At 42.3% G+C, this 20,797-nt stretch overlaps 1 protein-coding gene across 1 annotated transcript; it reads left to right on the forward strand.

Moving 5' to 3' along the window:
• Positions 1 to 816: 816 nt before the first annotated feature.
• ABRACL (ABRA C-terminal like) lies at positions 817 to 5,433 on the forward strand. The gene is made up of 3 exons (XM_066180461.1): positions 817 to 907; positions 3,306 to 3,372; positions 4,866 to 5,433. The coding sequence occupies exons 2-3, from the start codon at positions 3,312 to 3,314 to the stop codon at positions 5,048 to 5,050; spliced, it is 246 nt and encodes an 81-aa protein (XP_066036558.1). The 5' UTR covers positions 817 to 907; positions 3,306 to 3,311; the 3' UTR covers positions 5,051 to 5,433.
• Positions 5,434 to 20,797: the final 15,364 nt, after the last annotated feature.

Genomic DNA, 20,797 nt, shown 5'->3' on the forward strand with positions numbered 1-20,797 from the left:
AAATAGTTTCTTTTATCAACTCTGCTTCAGGGGCAGTCATGCCTGATGAGGAGCAGAGAGAGGCTGGGAACGGCAATGCCTTCAGCTGTGGCAGTGAGAATTTTTGAGAGAACCTTGACTCTGATTGGGGGGTTGGCGGCAGCTTCATTTTCGTCTAGGAGTTAATGCAGCTCTCAGCTTAAATGCCCGAATCCTTGAGAGAGGACGTAAACGTTTCTGTGAGGTGAAGAGGAAGGAGAGACAAGAGCAGTAGTGAATGCCCATGACACAATACAGAAAAAATTAAATCGCATTCTTTCTGCAGCGTAGGGTGCGAGGATATGGGTGCTGAATGGAAACACAGATACACTGCAACACAACATTATCGGGGGTAAATGGTGTTAACCTAGCTCGTTCATTTTCTTTGGAAGGAGAACTGGTTTTCTAGGGGAAAATAAATGTGGGAGGCCTAAGAATGTGGCATGTCACCCGGGGATGCCAGCAGAGACGGGGCATACGGGACATGGGACGGTGACGGAGAGTGACTGAAGCAACAGGGTTAATTATAGAAAGCTGACCCACTGGAAAAGGGGGAGCCGCTGAAGGGCTGGCCTTGGAAGGCGTTTTACCTAACAAACTCACTGACGCCCGTGCCGCGGGAAGAATTTGACCCTGGCACGGCGCGGGCAGAGGGCTCCCGGCAGAGCAGGGCAGAGCAGCACCAGCCCGCCCGCACAGCTCCCCTCACGGTAAAGCCAAGATGGCCGGGAGCGCCGCCCCGGGGCGGCGGGAGCGCAGCGAGGGAGGCGGCGCGGCCCCGGCGGGGGCAGAGCCACCTCCGCCCGCCCCTCGCCGGCCCCGGCCCCGCCCGGCGCTGCCCCACGGCTGCGCCGGCTCCGAGCGGCCACAGCGGCGGCAGCGGCAGCGGGTGAGTGGCGGCGGGCGAGAGCGGGTCGGGGACAGCAGTGCCTCCGTCTTTCCTTCCTTCCCTCTCTCCCTCCGCGCCGGGGAGCCGTCCTTCCCTCCCTCCGCGCTGGGGGCAGAGGCGCTGCCCGGACAGCGGGTGCAGCTGCCGCTGGCCCGGGCGGGGCCCGCTTCCCTTGTGCTCCCTGCTCAGGCGGCGGCGGGACTCGGATCCCGCCGGGGTGTGGGACGGGAACCGCGCTCTGCCTCCCAGCGCCGTCCCGCCGAGGGGCCGTCAGTGCCTGCGAGGGGACAGGTCGGCGCGGTGGGTGACAGATGTGCGTGTGTGTGGGTGTGTGCGTGCTCGCAGCGGTTCGGCGCTTTTCTTTCTGCCAAATAAGGAGAAGTTTAATTTCCATGGCACTTACTGCCTTGCAGCAGTGTATTGGCGTCAGGAATATTAGAGTCTAACAGCTGGCGTGCACTTTTGATAGTTGGTGTGTTGAGCATCTACAGTGTAAAGCAAATATTTAAGTTTGGAAATACCGAGCATCCCTACTCCTTGCTCAGCCACGATTCTCTGATCTCAAAAGTCTTGCCTAATAATGTAGAATTAAACTTTTTTTTTAATTCTAAATACTGCTGTTTATATTGATGGTGTACATGTATGAAAATAATTAGAAATCAACGTGAATTTAAAGAGCTGAAAGTAAAAAAGGGCCTTTAAAGTGAGAAGAACGTCTTTAAAGAGAAGATAATTATGCCGTTGTGATGACCAATATCAAAACTGGCAGTCTGTCAAATAATGGGAGTGTAAGCTTTCTAAGAGATGGGTCATGTTTGCCTTGCTGATTTGATGATCTGTGTAGTGCCGAGTCAAACAAAATCTGGAAGTTTGTAGGATTCACCCAAGGCAGTTGCAGGAGTGCAGCCTTGCTGCCCTGCCCTTTGCCGCGGGGGTCCCTCGGCAGCATGTCCAGTTTCAGTGTCGCCTGTCGGTCTGCTGCTATCCGCTGGAGTGCTGCTCTTACCGTGCACTGGGGATGAACCTGTGGTTTGGCTGGGGCTTTGCCCGAAGCTCATGCTGGTAATTAAGCTTGATCGGTTTTGCATGTTAAAAAGAAACATTTTTTTAATGTGAATTTTGGATCTAAAAATCAGACTCTGCTGCAAAGGGTTTTTTTGCCTCTTAGGTAAATCATAAGGGGTCAGGAAGTGGAACTATATCACTCTTACCTATTTTAACTCACTAAAAAAAGAAAGGAGGGGAAGCTTTTCTCTTAGGAAGAGTTTGTGATGCATTCAGATGGCTATTTTTTTAACTTCACTTTCATACTAGTGTAGAAATCCTGGTTTCTTGAACAACAGAGTGGGTCTCAGTGCTCTCTGAGCCCTTTTTAGCTAGTGCTCAGCTCCAGAAGCTCTCAGTGGCTTTTCCAGGCTGCATCGTTGGCCCCCATGGAAGTGCATTTGATGCTTTGCTTTGTCTGTGATGCTCAGTTTCTTGTGCTTACCTCAATGCCAGTTTTTGCTTAAGCAGTTCAGTGTTTAAAGGTTTCACTGTGTTGATGCTGCTTTGCGCAGCACAGGCCGTGAAACACCCTTCAGGTGTCTGCAGTTGTTAACCTCGGCTGCTTTGTAGCCAGATAAGTGTTGTGTGTGACTGTAGTGTTGCCATATGCTGTGCCACATATCGCTAAACTGTCACAAGGGATTGGTACACATTGGTGCAAATTGCTGCCTTTCACAGCACAGAGGTGCCCAGGATATGTTTGGCAGTGTAGTACATTCTTGGGATCACTTTAAATGGCAAAAATGTTGACTGCCTTCGGTTACTTGCATAGTTTGGATCAGTTCTGCTCTCAGTAGCAGGTGTGCAGGAGCTGCTGTCCTTTCAGACACCGTGTGTGTCTGTAACCAGCAACATGTGTCTGCGGTATCTTCTCAGCATATGCAGAAAGCTGTGGTGTGGTTTAAGAAACCAAATCTACCACATATCCCAGAAAGAAATTTAAAGGCAGATGTTCCATTTTAATTGAGGTCATTGATGGAAAGTTGCAAAGCCCCTGAAGACCTGTGATGTTAGTGAGTTGCTCTGATTCTGTTGCAGTTTAAGCTCATTCTTTAAAACAAACAACTCTCCTGTTCCTTGACCTTTCCACATCTGTCATATTTTGAGATTGGCTCCTTATATATGTATAACAAGATTATCACTTCTGTTCCCTTCCCTTCAAATGTGGAGGTGCAGAGGCTCTTTATCTGTTCAAGACTAAAATCCTAGATTATCCTGTAGTCATGCATCTCCACGCTAGTGGGATTTGTGAAGTGTTGTGACATTCCTGAAGAACTGAGAACATGCCACAGCAGTGCAAAGGATTTACAGGGTTCCTAATAACTTTGTAAAATTCTTTTTTTCCTTTTAGACCACCATGAATGTGGAACATGAAATTAGCCTCTTAGTTGAGGAGATTCGACGGCTGGGAACCAAAAGTAAGTATTGCAGGATCTCTGTATGGATGTACTCACGCTATAGATGCGTGTGTGTACACACATGTCACCATGCATGCATGTCATACCGATGTAGTCATGTTATATTGAACTAAGAACTTGGCAAGTTCAAACAAGCAGCTAACCTGAAGATCTGCATATGCACTTATGTTGGACTGTATGCTACTGCCTGTGTTCCAGCCTTTAAAGTAGTTCTGCCATAATGTTAAACATTTAAGCCTCTGCAGCAGAAAGGATGTAGGCCTGAAATCCTGTTCCCTTGAATCCTTTCCTTTAGGCTTTCAATACTCACTACAGTCACCACAGAAGAAAGTTGCACTTTCTCCTTCCACCTCCTTCCTTGGTAACTTCTTTGCTTAAGAATTCATGCATTTCAATTCTATTCATGGTTGTATTATTTGGAAGAAATTGGTCTCTATCCTAAAACTAATCCAGGAGTTACATGTGTAGTTCCAAACTTCCTTAAACTTTCTTCAAATGTACCATTTTCTCTTAAGATTGTTTTTCATTGCTAAAACTCCTCTTTCTTTACAAATATGAATTTTGTGGATGTGCTACCTGCTCCCATATGTCAGTTCTGGTGCCATTTATTCAGTTTCACTTGTTTTTAAAACCTAAACATGTATGTACATCTTGCAATTTGTATGACTGCATCTGCCTTTTAGGAATAACATAACTTCAACATATATTTTAAAAATTTTGCTTTATGTGAAAATTCACATTGCAGCCTTTTCAATGTGACCCTCAAATATTAATGAGTTAAAAATAGTGAAAAAAAAATCTTAATATGTGGTTTAGATTTAGGTTGGAGGAGCAGGGTGTTTGTCGCCTGATGGACACGAAAAGAAGAACACTCACACAGTCAGTGTCAGGGCAGAAAAGAAAGAAGTTTATTTTGGGATTCTGACTTATACAGTCTTTGGAGTTTGATCAGGGATTGGGGGACGAGGCTGATACCTCTCTGACCCCACTGGTCAAACAGGAAGTACATCAATTTGTCCTTTACCCAGGAAGGAATGCATGATTTACAAAACATCACTCTTTGTTTATGTTACAAGCAGAATGCCAGTACAGAAATACAAAACATCAGAAGGCTGAAAAAATCAGGGCGACAGGTGTTGAACTTGATCCGTATGGGTCTCTCTCAATTTGATATTGTAGGATTTTAATTATTTAAAACTAATTTCCTCCAAACCCTGTGAAGAGGTTCGATAGCCTGTGCTTGTCATAGGTTTCAGAAAGTCATCAATAAAAGTAAACAGAGCAGATACATGGTCCTTGATACTAAGCTCTAGAAGGAAAGGCAAGGTTAGATTAGGCAGTAGTTCTGCCTGCTGTTTACCATCAGCATTCATAATATGATCCCAAATAAATTGGGAAGCAATGAGGGGTTTGCTTTCAATGCTTTCTGTGTCACCTTATCTCCCCAGTAATGTCCTAACTTGAAGGAAATCTACATTATGTCTTCTGTTTAGATGCTGATGGACAAGTGAGCGTGAAGTTTGGTGTGCTATTTGCAGATGAGAAGTGTGCCAACCTCTTTGAAGCCCTGGTGGGAACGCTTAAGGCGGCAAAACGACGGAAGATCGTCACTTACCAAGGAGAGCTGCTTTTACAAGGTGTTCATGACAACGTGGACATCATGCTGCTGCAGGACTGATGCAGTATTTCACCTATGCATTAATGGAATTGTTTGAAACAGTTTGATCAATCGAACAATTGTTTGATTTGCCACATGCTCTTAATAAGGCTGATCATTCCAAGGCATTCTGATGTATTTTGTATATCTTTATAGTCAAAAGAAAACTGTTTCCTATTTTGGAAAACATTCCCTTTTGTAAGTCTTCCTAAAATGGTACTGTATGTGAGTAACGTAAAAGATGCCAGATATTTTTCTCTCCTTTTTTTCTTTTTTTTTAAATCTCAGGTAATTCTCTCCAATGTCTGGTGGTTATTTTCAACATACGAAGAAGAGAACTGGTAATTTAATGTTTACAAATGAAAATGTGCCATTAAAGTATAAAATAAAAGCACATACTTAAATTTGTGTTATTCTTGGTGCTTTGGTTTCTCTTTTTATTTGCAATCTGAAATGAAAGCAAACTGAATTCCTGCAAGGAGTATATTTAGGCAACTGTTCAGAAAGCACCACAGTGAGATAGAAATAATTTTGCAGTGTGATTCAATAGAAAAATGAGTGCCCTTCAGATTGACCAGATTGTGCACAAAAAGGTATGAATGTTAAATGTACCTCGTTCATCTGTGGCAGGATCATATGCTTTCGTTTCCTTGTCCTCTAGACTTGTGAAGGAAGTGGGTGAGGAGCTCCCAGAGTGCTTTCATGCAGTGTTAACCGGAAGTGACTACAGCAGCTTCAGGCTGTGATTCTTTTCCTCATAGAAGTCCTACTTTCTCTAAATCTCTCCAGGCAGAAGGTGGCAGGGGAGGGGAAGAAAAAAAGCCCTTTTAATTGTTTTCTAGCTTTCTGCTCACTCTTTCTATCAGGTAGAAGTGCACCCTCCAGTAGGGAGAAAGAGGTGCTGCATGAGGAGAGCAGCCATGGGTAAGCAAACTGCTTACTGTTCTGTGCTTACACTCCACAGCTGCAGCTTTTAAAGTTGCAGGATGGGTGAATTTCCCTTAGCAGCCTTTTACAAGTGCAAAATGTTTGAAAAGCTTCTCCTCATTTACAGATCCAGCAAATGCGTGCATCGTTTTTGAATCTCTACAAAGCTGTGTAGCTCCAGCTGCTACCCCTTTCATCTTGTTTTGCTCTGCTTTGTGCAACAGGAAAACAACTTAGATCCTGTGTGCAAACAGATCTGGGCTGCCTCTGCTTGTGCTGGCCCCAGAATCAAGAGCAGGGAAGTGATACGCAGAGAAACTTGAGCTGTCTGGGTCCAAGCCAGCTGGAGCGCAGGAGCAGAGCAGGAGCTCAGCACAGCTTACTGTGCTCTGTCAGTCTGTGCAGCTCTTCTGCTTCCAGACCTGAGCTGGCAAGTGCCTGCACCCCTGTGCTCTTCAGGCAGAAAGAAGGGGGACAGAGGTCCAAGCCTTATGCCAGAGGGGTGAGACCAGAGAGCCAGATAACCGGAGCTGGTTTTTCCTCTGCTTCTATTTTGCTGCAAGCCCGAGTCTGGATTGTCTGGATTCACAGAATAGCCTGAGTATGCTGACAGATACCAAGAGCTTTCAGAGTGTCTGAGATGCCAGTGTTGGTACAGAGGGTACCAACCTATCACAGCCAGGAAGTAGTTCTCTGTGCAGGCTCATGACAGCTCTTTAAGCACTGAAGGCCTCAGCCCTGAAAATTTAGTGAAAACCAAACCAGTAAATGTAAGGCTCAGTGCTGAGTTGGAGCCAAGACTATGAAGAGACCTTTATATCTCTCCTATTTTAGATTTATCTTAACAATACTAATAAAAGTGCTCAGGGCTTCTGTGAACACCATGGAGAAAGAGACAGAGAAACTTGGAATTAAAATAAATCTGTAACAATCAGAGGAGAATGTGACTTGTGTACTGCCTGGGGCAGTTGAGTTTCATTTTCTCTCTGCTTCTGAAAGCAGGAGAGGAACAACAGGAACAAGGATGTATATCCAGGAATTTGCCTCCAGTGCAAAGTTTAATCCAGTATCTACTGGCCTCAGAATTATGTAGGCTTTTCACTTCAGGTTATTTACAAGCACTGATGACTTTCTAATTTTTTTTTTTTTTTTGCCCAGAGAAAATCAAATATTAACATTTCTTCCTATGCATGGGACAACACATCTGTTGAGGAAATCATTTCCACAGCAAATGGCCTAGACATGAGATGTAGTTCCTGGAGCGCTTGACACAATAATAGAAAGCTGGTGGGGGGGGAATTACCTATCTCTATAAACAGTAGTACAATCAGCAGCACTCCTCTGTGGTCGGTTTGTGATCTTGCCAGCTATGGGTCTGAAGGAAATTTGCAGGTCAGCCAGGAGCACCAGTCATTCCAAAATAGAAAGTAATGCTGATTGTGGGGAAGTAGGAAGAATCAGAGATTTTTGACAACAACATAAGAACGATCGGTAGCTGTTACCTGCCTGCGATAATGCCGGGAAATTAGCCAAAGTGTAGCTTGGCTAATTCAATCTCCTTAAGATCCGAGAGCATAGTGGAAAGTTCAGGAGAGGCTGGATGAGCTCCAGGCAAATCTAACTGATACAATTTAAGATGTCACCAGTGCATGTCTTCAGCTGGGACTCTTAGAGTAGCTGATGGAGTGGCCTGTGTGCACTCACACTCGCTCAACTGTTTCTATACAAAATCCAGTGACTGGAGATAAATGTGCCTTTCAAAGGAGTTTTAACTAAGCTGTGAAGGTGCTGAGATGCAGGTTTGCATAACCTCTTGTAAAGGGTGGTGACATCTTAAACTTTGCTGCTATTTCTCTTGTGAGCATAGTTCTTTTAGGTGTTGGGTGGGGGGTTTTTTTTGTGGTTTTTTTTGTTTGTTTGTTTTTTGGGTTTTTTTCTGGGAGCATGAGGAAAGCAAGATTTGAAATATATGCAATGCTATCTTTTATGTTCCTCTCATGTTGAAATGAATTTTGAAAATGCATGTTGTGTTTTGCTCATTTCTCATGTTCCCTCCAAAGCTTTGCTGCAGGTATTCTTTCTGAACCAAGGGATTTCTCTTGATGACAGCAATGTCACTTTTGCCATTCATTCCTGTGTAAAGCTTTGCCAAAAAAAAACCCACTTGAAGGAAAGAACAAGAGGAAGAGAAGCAGGAAGTTCTTGCATACTGAAAACTTATTATGCTACCACTGATCCTTAATGGTTTTCTTTTAAATTAGTTGGATGTTTTAGAAATAGGCTGAGATTCTCCTCTACTCTGGCAGCACAAAATATTAAGTATGTTTAAACAGTTGCAGAGCTTTTGCTAAGATGACACCATGATTGTCACAGGACTGGCCTTATGGCTCCATACCAAAACACTAACCCTTAATTATATCTTTGTATCATCTCCACCTAGTATAAAAAACAGTCCTAAAAGTTTGTTCCACAGTCTGCAGCATAAGTTATGTTCAGCATTACTTGAAAATCCTTTGTCTGATAACTGTATGATGGGAATCATGCTTTCAAGGACTTAAAAAAAGCACAACGTGTTTCTTTTGGAAACTTGCAAAGTCAGTAGTTTTGCAAAATTCATGTGATCTGCCTTTTCTCTCAGCAGCAAAACCCATACCAGTTTAGATCTCCTCATGAATTGATTTTCAATGCAAGATACCTTCAGCATTTTGATCTGAAATGCCATTCTCAAATAAAGTCAAGACCAGGTTGAAGAGTTAATCCAGTGCAACGATTTCCAGGAATCTGTATGGTCAGTATTTCCAGGTACCTCTGGTTTAAAAATAAGTTGAATGGGTTATTTGAGGATAAGAGCTTGACAGTGTTTCTAGAAAGCAGTGTTTTTAACATCTAGTTACATAAACTGCCTAATGTGAAATTATTCTAATAAGGTTTTCCTGAGAGTGGCAGTTCAGATTAATTCTGCCACTCTGAGTACAGCTTTAGCCACAAATGCACTGCAGTGTGTATTTAAGCAGCCGAAGCCAGTCTGCTGGCATGTATTTTGAATAATACACCAGAAGCAGCATTATCTTCTGGTGTAGCCTAGATGTCATTGCAGATTATGCTTATCTCTGCCAGAGCACCTGAGTGACTCAAATATCAGCCTGGTAACCTAGAGAGGGAGTCATTCGACCTACAAATGCTCTCCTGAGTCTTGTCAGATCACATCCAGATCAAAACACTTTTCAGAGAAATGCTTGGAATCAGACCTGAGCATTTTCCAGTATAGCATTTTCACAAATACAGCAGCATGACGTCTACAACCTTGTTCCTTTTTGGAGCTTCTTCCTGCACAACCACTGAAAGCTGAGTGACACTAAAGGGTTTTGCTGCCACTTTGCCATGCTTAAATCTCTTCTCCAGAGAGGACAATGGTATGTACTATGTAATTGTATATGCATACTATGCAGACTTATTGGTACAACAGGTACTCAAAACCTGACTATTTTTTTTCCCAGTGGGGAAATGTGCAGTAAAATGACAATTATGTTTGAGTGGGAATATAGTGATCTGCATTTCCTGGTCTTTGCTAAGTCTGCTCAATGCCACAGAAGATCATGTTAGTAAAATTGATAGTCTGTATCTTGTAGAATTAGGTCTTTGCAAAGTTATGGTAATAGAAGACATATTACTGCCAGATCCTTATTAGTCAAGAGGCCTTGGCCTGTCTCTGCAGCTGATGTTCTAAAAAGCTTCCTTTATAAAATTCTATTTTGGAGCACTATGATTTCCTTGGAAATCTGCTTTCAGTTTTCTTAGGGAAAAAAAAGAAAGTCAACAGCAGTTGAAGACACTGACCACCATTCATCAGGACTTCAGCACAATGAAGCAGTTCACACAGAAGTCAAAATACAAACATGGAAATAACTGTGTTGCAGGTTACTTTAGTGGCATTGAAATATTTAAATTCAGCTATGTGACATCTGCAAGGTACTCTGGTAGCTCCAAGTCCACAGACACCTAAGGTTTCACTGGGAAACGTTGCCTGGAACCTAAAATCATGCAAACCTTCCTGCAACTGGAGGCATTGCCACCTTGTCTCCATGGAACACCAAAGTGCTTGTCTCAGACACATGACCACAGGGAATCAAGACACACTCACATGCCTGAAGTCAACCAAGGATGTGTGCTGGGAAGCAGGGACACAGAGTAGTCCTCAGCTTTATACAAAATGTCTGTAATTTTCTCCTTAAGCACCCACTCAGACATCTTTCATTATCCTGATGAATTGTTTCTCGATGGAAGGGGATGGGAGCATGAGCAGAGGGTGGGTGCAGGTTGCTGCCAGGCCCCTGCATGGCACATGCTGTGCCCAAAAATGTCAGCAGGCAAAGAGAAATTGCTACGTCAAAAGCTGTGCCCCAGGCTCCTTGGGAAGCTGGTCTGTGCTTCTGTGTCAAGCAACACTGAGGTTGAGTGATTTGCTCAGAGCCAAGAGTGGGATTCCCTAACCTGTGTTTTTGTGTCTGGAAAACAAGGCCTCTCTGTGTGCTTACATTTGCATCGTGTTCCACTCAGGCACATCCAGCCAGCTGGCCTGATAGCAGGGAACTGATGTAGTGGGACTTCTCAGAATTGTTTTCTTCTCTATGAACACTTTTGGCAGTTTATAAAGTTATAGAATGATTCAAATTGGAAGGCACCCATAAGCTTGTAGCACACATTGCTTGGTTCCCTCTCAGACACCTTACATAGTGAGAAAAAGAGCTCCCAATCATGCTTGGAACCCCATTCATAGATGTGCACCCTAGTACACGTCTTGACAGCTGTGATGACTTTACTGAACACATGTTGTCTTAAAAGTATAACAACATGTGGCCCAGAGAATGAAGGGTTAAAACATGGCACCACCACAGTCCCACTGCCTTTACTAAGTTTAGGCCTGTACACAGCATGCTTCCCTTACATTTTGAAAGCTGCCAAAGACAGCAGGGTTTGCATTTGGATGTAAAAGTCAAACCTTCCTCTCTGCGGTCTGCAGCCCGCGCGCCAGCAGGATGTTGTGGTGGGTGACAGCCAGGGGTGAAACCCTTCTGCAGAAAAGAAAACAAAACCAGTTCATGTCAGCAGAAGCAGCAGGGAGTAGATGGTATAAACTAAATGATACTGCGAATTTTTGCTTTATGGCAATCCAGACTACTCGTGATCATGCAAGCTCTTATTTTAAATTGCTGTTTTGAACAAAAAAAAGAAACATCGCTAAAACTGTCTAGAAAACTCCTGACTTGAGCTGTTCCTTGCAAGTTGCATTTGTTGCTGTCAAGTCTCATGACAGTCTCCTTTAAATTTAAGAATCAAAAGTAATCATCTTTGCATTGTTAGTTACAGATGATGGCAATAATCTTGGCCAGGTAATGATGTCTGGAGGGTAAAATGCAGACAGTTGGCATTTTATCCATTTATAATTTTTTTTTAAATGGCAATGCCATCCCTTCACTCCCCCTCTGCCTCTCCCACACACACTCAGCACTTTATGAGTCAGACTGCAAGAATATCAAGAGGCTGATGCAAAAATTAGATTTTGGAAAGTTCTTTTTTAAAGAATGCTTGAGGTGCTTTTTCTTTGCCTTCCTTACTTCTCTCATCATATTTCCAAGCTGCTGTCTGCAGTACAAGAGTAATGTTTTCATTAAATCTAAAATCTTGAGGGTATTGTATGGCTAAAGTGAGGCCACAAAGGAAATACATTTTTTGCATCAAATTTCTAAGAATGCCTCTGTATTTTATAGAATCCTTGTTTTTGCAAACATCTACAAGTCAGTGGGGCAGTTCACATGAGATCAAGCCACATATGAAGCTGTGGCTATAGAAGCAAAGAAGCAATCAGTGTGAAAATCATGAGTTTTATTACTGCACTCACTATCTGTGCACGTTCCCATCCTCAGCACAGGTAGTGTGTTAGCCACTCATGCATTATTACATAATGATCCTGTGGCTTCACAACCACAGTAGTTGGGGCTACCATACCATTAAACCACATGGTATTGAGGCCACAGCTTGGACATAACATCAAACTCTAGACACATCTGTCTCATGAGAATGGTATAAATTACCAGCTTAACTCATTACCATTACTGTTTAAAAAAATATACCTGGCATTTTTGTTTTGGGTTTAAAGGTTCACTGGGGTGGTACAGCTGTGAAGGCTGCTGGGTGATCTGGACACCTGGTTGCTAGAAGGCAGCAAGCCTAGGGGAGAAACCCAGGATGAAACTTCTGAGAAAACCTGAGGTTCCACTGGGTGCTCTGCCCAGCCTTGACTATGGCTATGAGAAGAGGCTGGGCTCTAGAGACACTGTTGTCTCTACCATGGATACAGCCATGTAGCTCCTCTTCACCTACAGGTCCATAGTCTAGGGGGTGGGCATGATGCCTCCACCTCCCACCCCTGAGATGTGCCTTTTGAGCTGACTATCCTGTAGGGTAACTATCTCGGCCCTTGTTGGAGAAGGTAAAGTGTGAGTTTGTGTGTCTATAACACCAGCAGTCCATTTTACAAGCATTTATTCTCTTTTGTTTTAGTTTGTATCTCTAGGGTATGCCCAAGCAACATAACCATACCTGTTATACTACAAAACATCTCCATCTTTACATGATGGGTAGAGAAAACAACCTTTTGAATTCTTAGCCCATAAATTTCAGAAGATGTTCTCGTTAAGACATCTGTGATCACAGATCTAATCCCTATTGCTTTCCTGGTAGCACCAGGACTTTTTGGTTGAAAATCTCCAGAGTAAGTTGTGTTCCTTTGGATTTGTCCAATTATGCACCACAAAGCCAGTCCTAACTGGAACATCTGTTTTACTGAGGTAATGGTGCAAATGACAGAATCATCTAAACTTTCATTTAGTTGCTTCCCAAATATTTTTCTAGTCAGACTTTTTTTCCACTACTACAGCAAAAAGCTTTTTAAAAATCCATGTAACACTTTGTTTTGTACTGGGTTGGTGGTAAGGTGAGAGAGAGAGATGGAAAGAAATACAGTTCAGGGCTCTTTCTGGATTTCAGAAAGAATGGCTGACAACAAGTAGATTGAAAAAACAGTCATTTCAATAAGAGAATAAGTAGAGGAACATAGTAAGCAATTCTTACATCCCCACAGCATCAGACAGACCCCATATGTATTTTCCCAGGGCAGAACCTTCTAAGGAAAGGTTCTTCCTTAATGGCCCTTTGAGCTAGTAAATAATTTCCTTATAAAAAACCCAACCCTTTTCCTAAAGTATGTTTTCCTTAGAGCTTCTCATTGCACTTTCAGATGAGGCCAAGGCCAAATGGGATGGTGTAACTGCTAGTACCAAGGGGGAGCTGCCCACAGGCTCCTCTCAGAATAATGAGGTTGCCAAGTTTGTCCCATAGTCAAGGAGTCAATTAGTGCAGCACAGCAGAGGTTGAAGGCTGTGCTGGATGTGCACTGTGGCACAGCACAGGCCTGGGACTGCTCAGGTTTGCTGTGGAGGGTGATTGATTCCTTGGTGCACAGCGGCCTCCTGGTCAGGATCACTACACAGATGAATTTTAGTTGATTCCTTCTAACACTCCTCCTTTTCTCACTTCTGAAATGAAGTCATTTAATGTACCAGAGAAAATGTGAAGAAAAATTGGGAAAGTACACTCTGATGTTCTTTTCAAGTATAGTAACTAGTCTTCATGAGAGCATGAGTGTTTCACGTGTTGGAGTGGACTTTAAAATATGTCCCAATGGGAATTTTGCCAAATACACATTTTCTATAATATAAGAACTATATTGTATCATGTAGAGTTAGGATATTAAAACGTACCTAATCTTCCTCGGTGTCATGTTCTGTTTCTGGGCCTTCCTCTTGCAAAATTTTGGTCTTTCCTGATTTCCAGAGCTGCCAGTTACTCTAATCTTGGCCCATTTTATACTGACCCAGACACTTCTTCTCCACCCACCCTGTCATGTCTAAATGGTCAATTCACCACCCATGGACCAGACTGAGGGAGCTGTGGTTACAGTCAGGGAGGAAGTGTGCAGCAGTGGCAGGGCTTCATTTTGTAATATTCACTTGCTTTATTCCAAAAGACATGCCCTCTCCTTTAGTCTCCTGCCTTTATTTTTTGCAGAAATTTCATTTCCTACATGGTGGAACAAGGGAGGCAAGGAGCCTCATTAATTCCCAATCTTGCTTCTTATTCTTATCACTGTTCTCCCTATATGACAAGATCATTGTAGCAAAAAAAAAAAGAGAATAACATTTAATTATGGGCTATCTTCCATCGTACATCCACTAGGATCCAAATTAAGGCTCTATGGAAGATGCCTCGTATAATTCTGGAGTGTTTAACCTCATTCTAAAGCATATCATGCAAATGCTGTATCACGAACCTATATACTCATTGATAAGCATTATCTCCATGCTGATAAACATTTCCACATACAAATCTTTCACGAGGAAGATGGAAAGCAGGGTCTCACTCTGGATCTGTGTATGAGTTGTGGTAGCACAGTCTGTTCCACCCCTTCCATGGCTTGTGCTCCATTATTTTGGCAGGATATTAATGGGGCAAATGCAGATGGCCAAAGGACTGTAGCAACCTGAAAAATGCTTGTCATCCAAGCTTGAATGGAGTTCCCCGGGAGGCAAGGCAGCATCCATGTCACCACTCCTCACTCCAGACTTCCAAAGGCCTGCCACGAGGCAGAGATAGCAAATGAGTTCCTCCAGAAAAGGTCAGATATCTTTTGCAATAGCAAAAACTAATCAAGCTAAATATGTAACTCCTCACAACTTGCACATACAAGCTCAGTTTGCTCTCATGTCATTCTTACTGTTAAATTAAGTTATGAAAAAGGCAGGGAAACTTTTTCAGAAGAATGATTTTGGTGTGCTTAAAATTTGGTAAACTTAGAAATGTGGTTTATTCCCTTTTATTCTGTGGATACACAATAGCTTTTAGAAGCCAGTGTAATCTTTAAACACACCCTGTCTGATCCCGTGTCACTAATGACATCTTACTGAGCATCATCAATCAACAGCTGTTTGTTCCTAAATCCTTTTTTAGAGATTTCCTTTCTTAGCATTTCCTCTTAGCACAGTACAAGAGCTCAGACAGTGCAAGACTTGTATAAGTAATACATAAACTGGATGCAAAATGTGTTTTCCCTCCCCTCCTCAAGACTGCCTATGAGCAAGTTTAGAGGACGAGATGGTAAAGATGATAGTTTTCCTACATCCTGGCTGATGTTGCTTATAGGAATGAACCTGCTGTGCTCCCACTTTTTTCCACTTCCACTTTATGTAGTTTACGCAATTTTATAACTGTCCTTCATCTTTCCATCTTTTTTTTTTTTTCTGCTTATTACTGCAGGGCAGTCTTGTGGAAGCAAGAATATTGTCTCTCTGGCTTCTTTCCCCTTGCAGAACAAAGCATTCCTCCTCATTGCGGCTTTGCATTTCACACAGATGGCAAAATGATGTACAATATTACTAGATCAGAAAAAGTGCTTGAGCTCAGTTTGCACAACAGCAGGTGATTACACCAAGTGCAAACTGCTGTATGATTCAACCCAGTATTTCTAAGCATATGCTGAGCCAGAAAGGGTAAGTTGTATTAGAAGTTTCCCAGAAGAGAGTATTTGATTTTGCAGCTTGTACTTTGATGTTTATTGAAAATATCTCAATCAGAGCTGTAAGATTGAGCTCAATATATCCAAAGTGGTTGGAATCTTTCAAGATCATGTCCTTTTTCCATTTCCAAACGCAATGACTTCAAATCATCACATTCTACCACAGCTAAAGTGATTTATATGTCTTAGCAGTGCTGCAAACTGCAGTCTTCTATCCTGGAACTCTCTCCACAAAGTATTAATGTTCCCCAATGATTTCAAATCACTTCACACACTATAAAAAGGGCTAGGTGATTAACACTCTTAAAAACTCGTTATGCTTGGCAGAGATTTACATTTAAATCCTAGGCATGTAGAAAACCAGGTTGATACTAACCAAAAGATGTATTGTTTTGTACCTCTGAACTTAGTGAAAGGTATTTCCTAAGCATTTTTGCTCTGCTAGTCAGCTAAATGTGTCAGAGCCTCTAAAATTACACTCTGCCTCTCAACTTCAGCAAGTTCTCATAAAAAAAAAGCTGAGAAAACTGGAGGGATTTTTTTTGGCAAAAAATGCGAACTCTGCCAATATTGGATTATACTTCCCTAAGCTAAATGCTGTTTCTCACTGCCCTTTCTTTTCTCCTTTTTCTTCTCCATGGGCTGTAGAGAATCTCCTGTTCAGCATGGGATATTGTTTATAGACAAGGGGGTGGCTTTGAGACCATACAAAGCAGATCCAAAGTTGCGTTGAAGGATTAGAGTAAATCCACTGGATTTCTCCCTCCTCCTCCTCCCTTTCTATGATCTGGGAAAATGACAGGACACAGAATAAGTGCATGTGAGGTGGGATCAGTGGGTGTTGACATGTTGGCTAGAAGCAGATGGACCTTCCAGATTTGTTGCCAATGGATACAAAAGTATTTGCACAGGTGGAGTAAGAACAGTCCACTGTGGCAATTCCCCTGTTTCCGGTTTGTTTGGGGTTTTTTTGGGGGGGGGTGTTTTTTTGGTTTTTTTTTTTTTTTTTTTTTTAAATGCAGAACAAGTTATCCTTTTACTTTCTGGAAAGGAAAGGCTAGAGCTTATTGCCTTCCCTAACCAGCTCTGAGCACACACAAAATCTGTTCCCTCTATCCTTGTGCACATAAATACAACCTTCACTCATGCTGGTTCTGTCTTGGAGATGGACTCGTCCAGTTGGTTCAAATTATTTTCTTTTCCTTATATTCCTTTTGCTCTACTACACTTTTTTTTTTTTGTGTGTTAGCTCTTAATATTAGCCCTCATGAATAGAAGTGCCAAAATCTGTGTGTTTGCCTTATCTGATCAGACTGGAGCTAAATTCAGTTGCCAGCACATGGCTGCCACATCACTGTGGTCAGTCCCATTCAAGGCTAAAATGAAGGGCCTATCAGTCACATACCATACTTGTGGTGCAAAGTGCAAAGCCTCCTTCATGAGTATGCAGCTAGGGGATTTCATCAACAACCCTGAGGGCAAACAAGCTGAACCACACAGTTCTTTTGTAGCACCGAGAATTACTGATGTGTTAGTAGGGAAAATCAAACATCAGCCCTCCCAGAGCACTGGGTTTGTCCAAGCATCTTATTTTCTCTGCTAAGTTTGAAGGTTTTAAAATTTATTTATTTTTTTATTTATTTGATAGTCTTTCTTTGTCCTGTAGGGAGAGGAAAAGTCTGAACCATACCTGCATGTGTATATCAAGACAGGCAATCTCATAGTCCTACAAGCAGAAAGTCTGTAGGACAAACTGAGCTATACAAACAGGAGCAAGAAGTCTATGCTGGCCTGCCTTTGAAAAAAATAGTCAGCTATGGGATCTGTGAAGATCTCACCATGATGCCTCTGAGATTAAGGAAAATCCAGGCTGTTAGTTTTGTTTTTTAATGGGAAGCTTTTAATCTTCATCTGTGTTTTGGATGCACACATAGGAAATTTTGAAAATTAGATGGAAAAATTAGCTGGTCTTCAAAGCTTGTCACTGTTATTTTTTGTGCCTGCTATTTTGCCACTACAGAAGCAATCAGAACCTCCTAGAACTACTGCATGAGGCTTCTCATTTCCTCTGGCAAAGAACGAGTTACAAGTATCCAAAAGCTAGGAAGTTCGACCTGCTCCTTACAGAGAGGGCCCAAGGGATATCATGACAGTTGGGCTGCCACCTTCCCCTGTTCCAGAGGAGCTAGTTTGAATTTAACTCTGATGGAGATCAGTTGTTTTGCCTGAGGGAAGTAGGAAGAGAGCTAGCGCACTGGAGAGCTTGGATAGCTGTTTCCATGTCCTGGCACAGGCCCCAGCTCTTTCTGTGACAGCTTGATGACTCGTTTTCCCTGTATGCAAGATGAATGTTTTAGTATTTACTTACTTGGCAAGGTGAAATGATGATTAATTTGTCTTGGTTTTTGCAGTCTGATGTACAGAATGTACATAGTTGCAATGTGTGCGCACACCACCCCCCAGTAGCATGAGCATGAACCTTAGCAGAAGCAGCTGCTTTCAACTCCTCCTCAGCCATGGAGGGAGGTGCCTGGATTTTCCCTTCCTTGATTCCACACAAAGGTAGTTGTCTTTTATCTGAAGGTTTAGTGCAGGTATGGGAGTTTTGAAATCACGTGGTTAACCATTCCCCAACTTCTGGGCTGGCCCTATGCATGGTGATAAAGATCCAGTGGATGTCATCTGGCAGTCTTAAGGGGACAACTATATTACAGATTGCCCAGGAACATCATCCTCATCCTTCTGTCAGAGCAATGCCTCCCATGAAGAAAAATTTCAATCTAATTGTAACAATATTCTTTGAGTACAATGAGAAATGATACAGGAAGTTTGTGATGACAACAATACAAATCAGCACAGCAGTCAGTGGGAACACCCCACAGGCCATTCGTCCATACACTTCCATTAACTGGTATTCATTCTGTGGCTTCATTATTTTTCCCTGCTTCACTGCAAAGGATTTACAGGTCTGGACATTAAATCTATCGGACTTCCGTAACAGAGTAGTAAACAACACTGTAATCTAAATTTAAACTCAATATCTGAGAGACCTACTCTTTCCGATTAAAGATAAGGGAATTTAGGGAAAAAAAAATGCTCAGCTGTTCCAAGACTCTTCATCTCTTCTCAGTGTTTACAAAGACTAAAGATCACCTTCACACTTTCCACCCTTTTCATAATGTGCCTGGAGCTATACTTCATAAATTTCACATGGATTCACTAGAATTGCTAGAGTTTGTGGTTTCAACACCAGCTTTTCCTTTCTGTAATGCAGAGGTCTTTTTTACAGAAAAGATAGAAGGAGCCTAAATGATCTGCTTCAGAGCCCCCCAGTCTTACTCAGAGAGATCAAGGAATGATGTCAAATTAGAGAATGAAATCTCCATTTTTTTTCTAGTTTCTCCTTTCTGGTGGGTAGCAGATTTTTTTCTGCTGGAAATTACATATACACTACAATTTCATTATTATAATTCACAGTGAGTTCATGCATGTTCCCTGCTGTGAAACACTGTGATTTTCAATATACTTTTCTTTTGGATGTTGAAAAAGGCTTCTTACAGAAAGAGAGACCTTTCACCCTGTGACAGGAATGGCAATGGCTGTGCCAAGTGGAGATGCTGATGGCATTTGTGTACCACCTTTGTGTTATTTATGACTTTTACCCATCTTCATCCACCCAAGTAATCTCAAATACTTCTTGTGGCAGAAAGGTACTGAATTGTTACCTAATGGGGCCTGCTCCTGAAAATTACAATCCTCAGATGTTTAAAGCCAGCAACCAGGCCCAGAGTAACGAATACCCTCATATTAAGGATACATTTCTGTGGCAAAGCAAGTACATTGGGTGTCCTCTTATCTTCTCCTTTTTGAGTTTTCAGGTTGCCATGCAAGCTTTTTTTTCAACTTTTCACCGAAATTATCTGCAGTGGCCTCTTTTAGTTTAATGCTGTGTCCAGCAGTAGAGACTTTGAGAGAGGCCTCAGTTTGCAACACCCGCTGCCTGGATTGTGTCTCCATGCAAGCAGCCCAGGGAGACCCAAGAGGGAGGAAGTCAAGCCAAACGTAAGCTACAGTGCGAATAAGCACAGAGAAGATGGTGCTGGGAAAGTCTCCTGGGCTCTTGCTGTTCTGAGTGCTTGGCGGGTGGCCATGCCAGACCCCCTTCTGAGAAGCTGTCTCCAGCTTGCTGGGTTTGCCTTGTTCAAGGAAGTAAAGTTTTGTATGTTATTTGTAAACAAGTGGAGCTGTGTCAAAAACACCCGCTTCTCTTATCATTACTCTTCTTGCAAGAAAATCACTACAGAACCTTGAATTTTGGCTAAGCATTGAGGTTAAAACACAAAAAGAAGATAAATGCTAATTTAAATATACAAGGTTTGCTTGGCTCTCTCCAAGCATCCTGCAAAACTAATTTTCTTTTCCTCCTTACCCCCTGCCTGAGGCACCCATTGTCTGTAATTCAGGATTCACTTGGGAATTATTATTATTTCTGATTATTTTTTCCCCCTGGAACTTGCCATTTGTGGGAAATACTAATGATTTCTGAGTTCGATATAATTTGGGCCAAAGCTGAAAATGAAAAAGAGAAAAAAAAAAAAAAAGTCCCTGAACTGGGAATATGGCCTTTTCAGACAGCTTCATCTAACTAGAACACTCCTGAATTACTGTATACATTTTTCTGCAATTTCAGGATAGCATTTTGAGAAGTTCCTCTGTAAATGCATAATGCCATTGATTTTTCAGTGTAAAGCTTGATTTTAACCATGGATTTCAAGGAATTTTACAAAGAACATCCATGCCATGGCCCTTATTCTACGGAACATGAGATTTTAAACTAGAGAGGATGATTTGCTCAACATCATACCATAAATGTGTGGAATTGCTGGAAAAGAAGGCAGATCTCCTGTAAGGAAAGTCAATAATTCACAAAAAAATATCCAGCAGTCCTCATCCCTGTATCAGAGCATAAACTGATGGTTTGATTTGCTATGTACACAATTTTGAGTCACTAATAGAGAGCCTATTGGAATTGAAGCTATTTCTGAATGGCCTCTCTCAAAGCTTGCAGTTTCATTTATTCATGAATTTTAGTTCCGTGTTTACAGCATCCCATTTGTCTTGTTCTGTTAGCCTGTAAAAGAACAAAATGTACCATTCTTCAGACCTGAGTCTATACAAAGAATGATGCCCTACTGGCATATAAAACTGGG

The sequence above is a fragment of the Chamaea fasciata genome, unplaced genomic scaffold, assembly GCF_029207755.1.
Source record: "Chamaea fasciata isolate MVZ Bird 193981 ecotype frontalis unplaced genomic scaffold, bChaFas1.0.hap1 SCAF_3, whole genome shotgun sequence".
NCBI classification, from domain to species: domain Eukaryota; kingdom Metazoa; phylum Chordata; class Aves; order Passeriformes; family Sylviidae; genus Chamaea; species Chamaea fasciata.

Bases quoted from the DNA above. Each gene is read 5' to 3' on its own strand.
- ABRACL (XM_066180461.1), top strand. From the start codon at position 3,312: ATGAATGTGGAACATGAAATTAGCCTCTTAGTTGAGGAGATTCGACGG. The intron at 3,373-4,865 runs GTAAGTATTGCA...TCTTCTGTTTAG, and splicing joins TCGACGGCTGGGAACCAAAA to ATGCTGATGGACAAGTGAGC.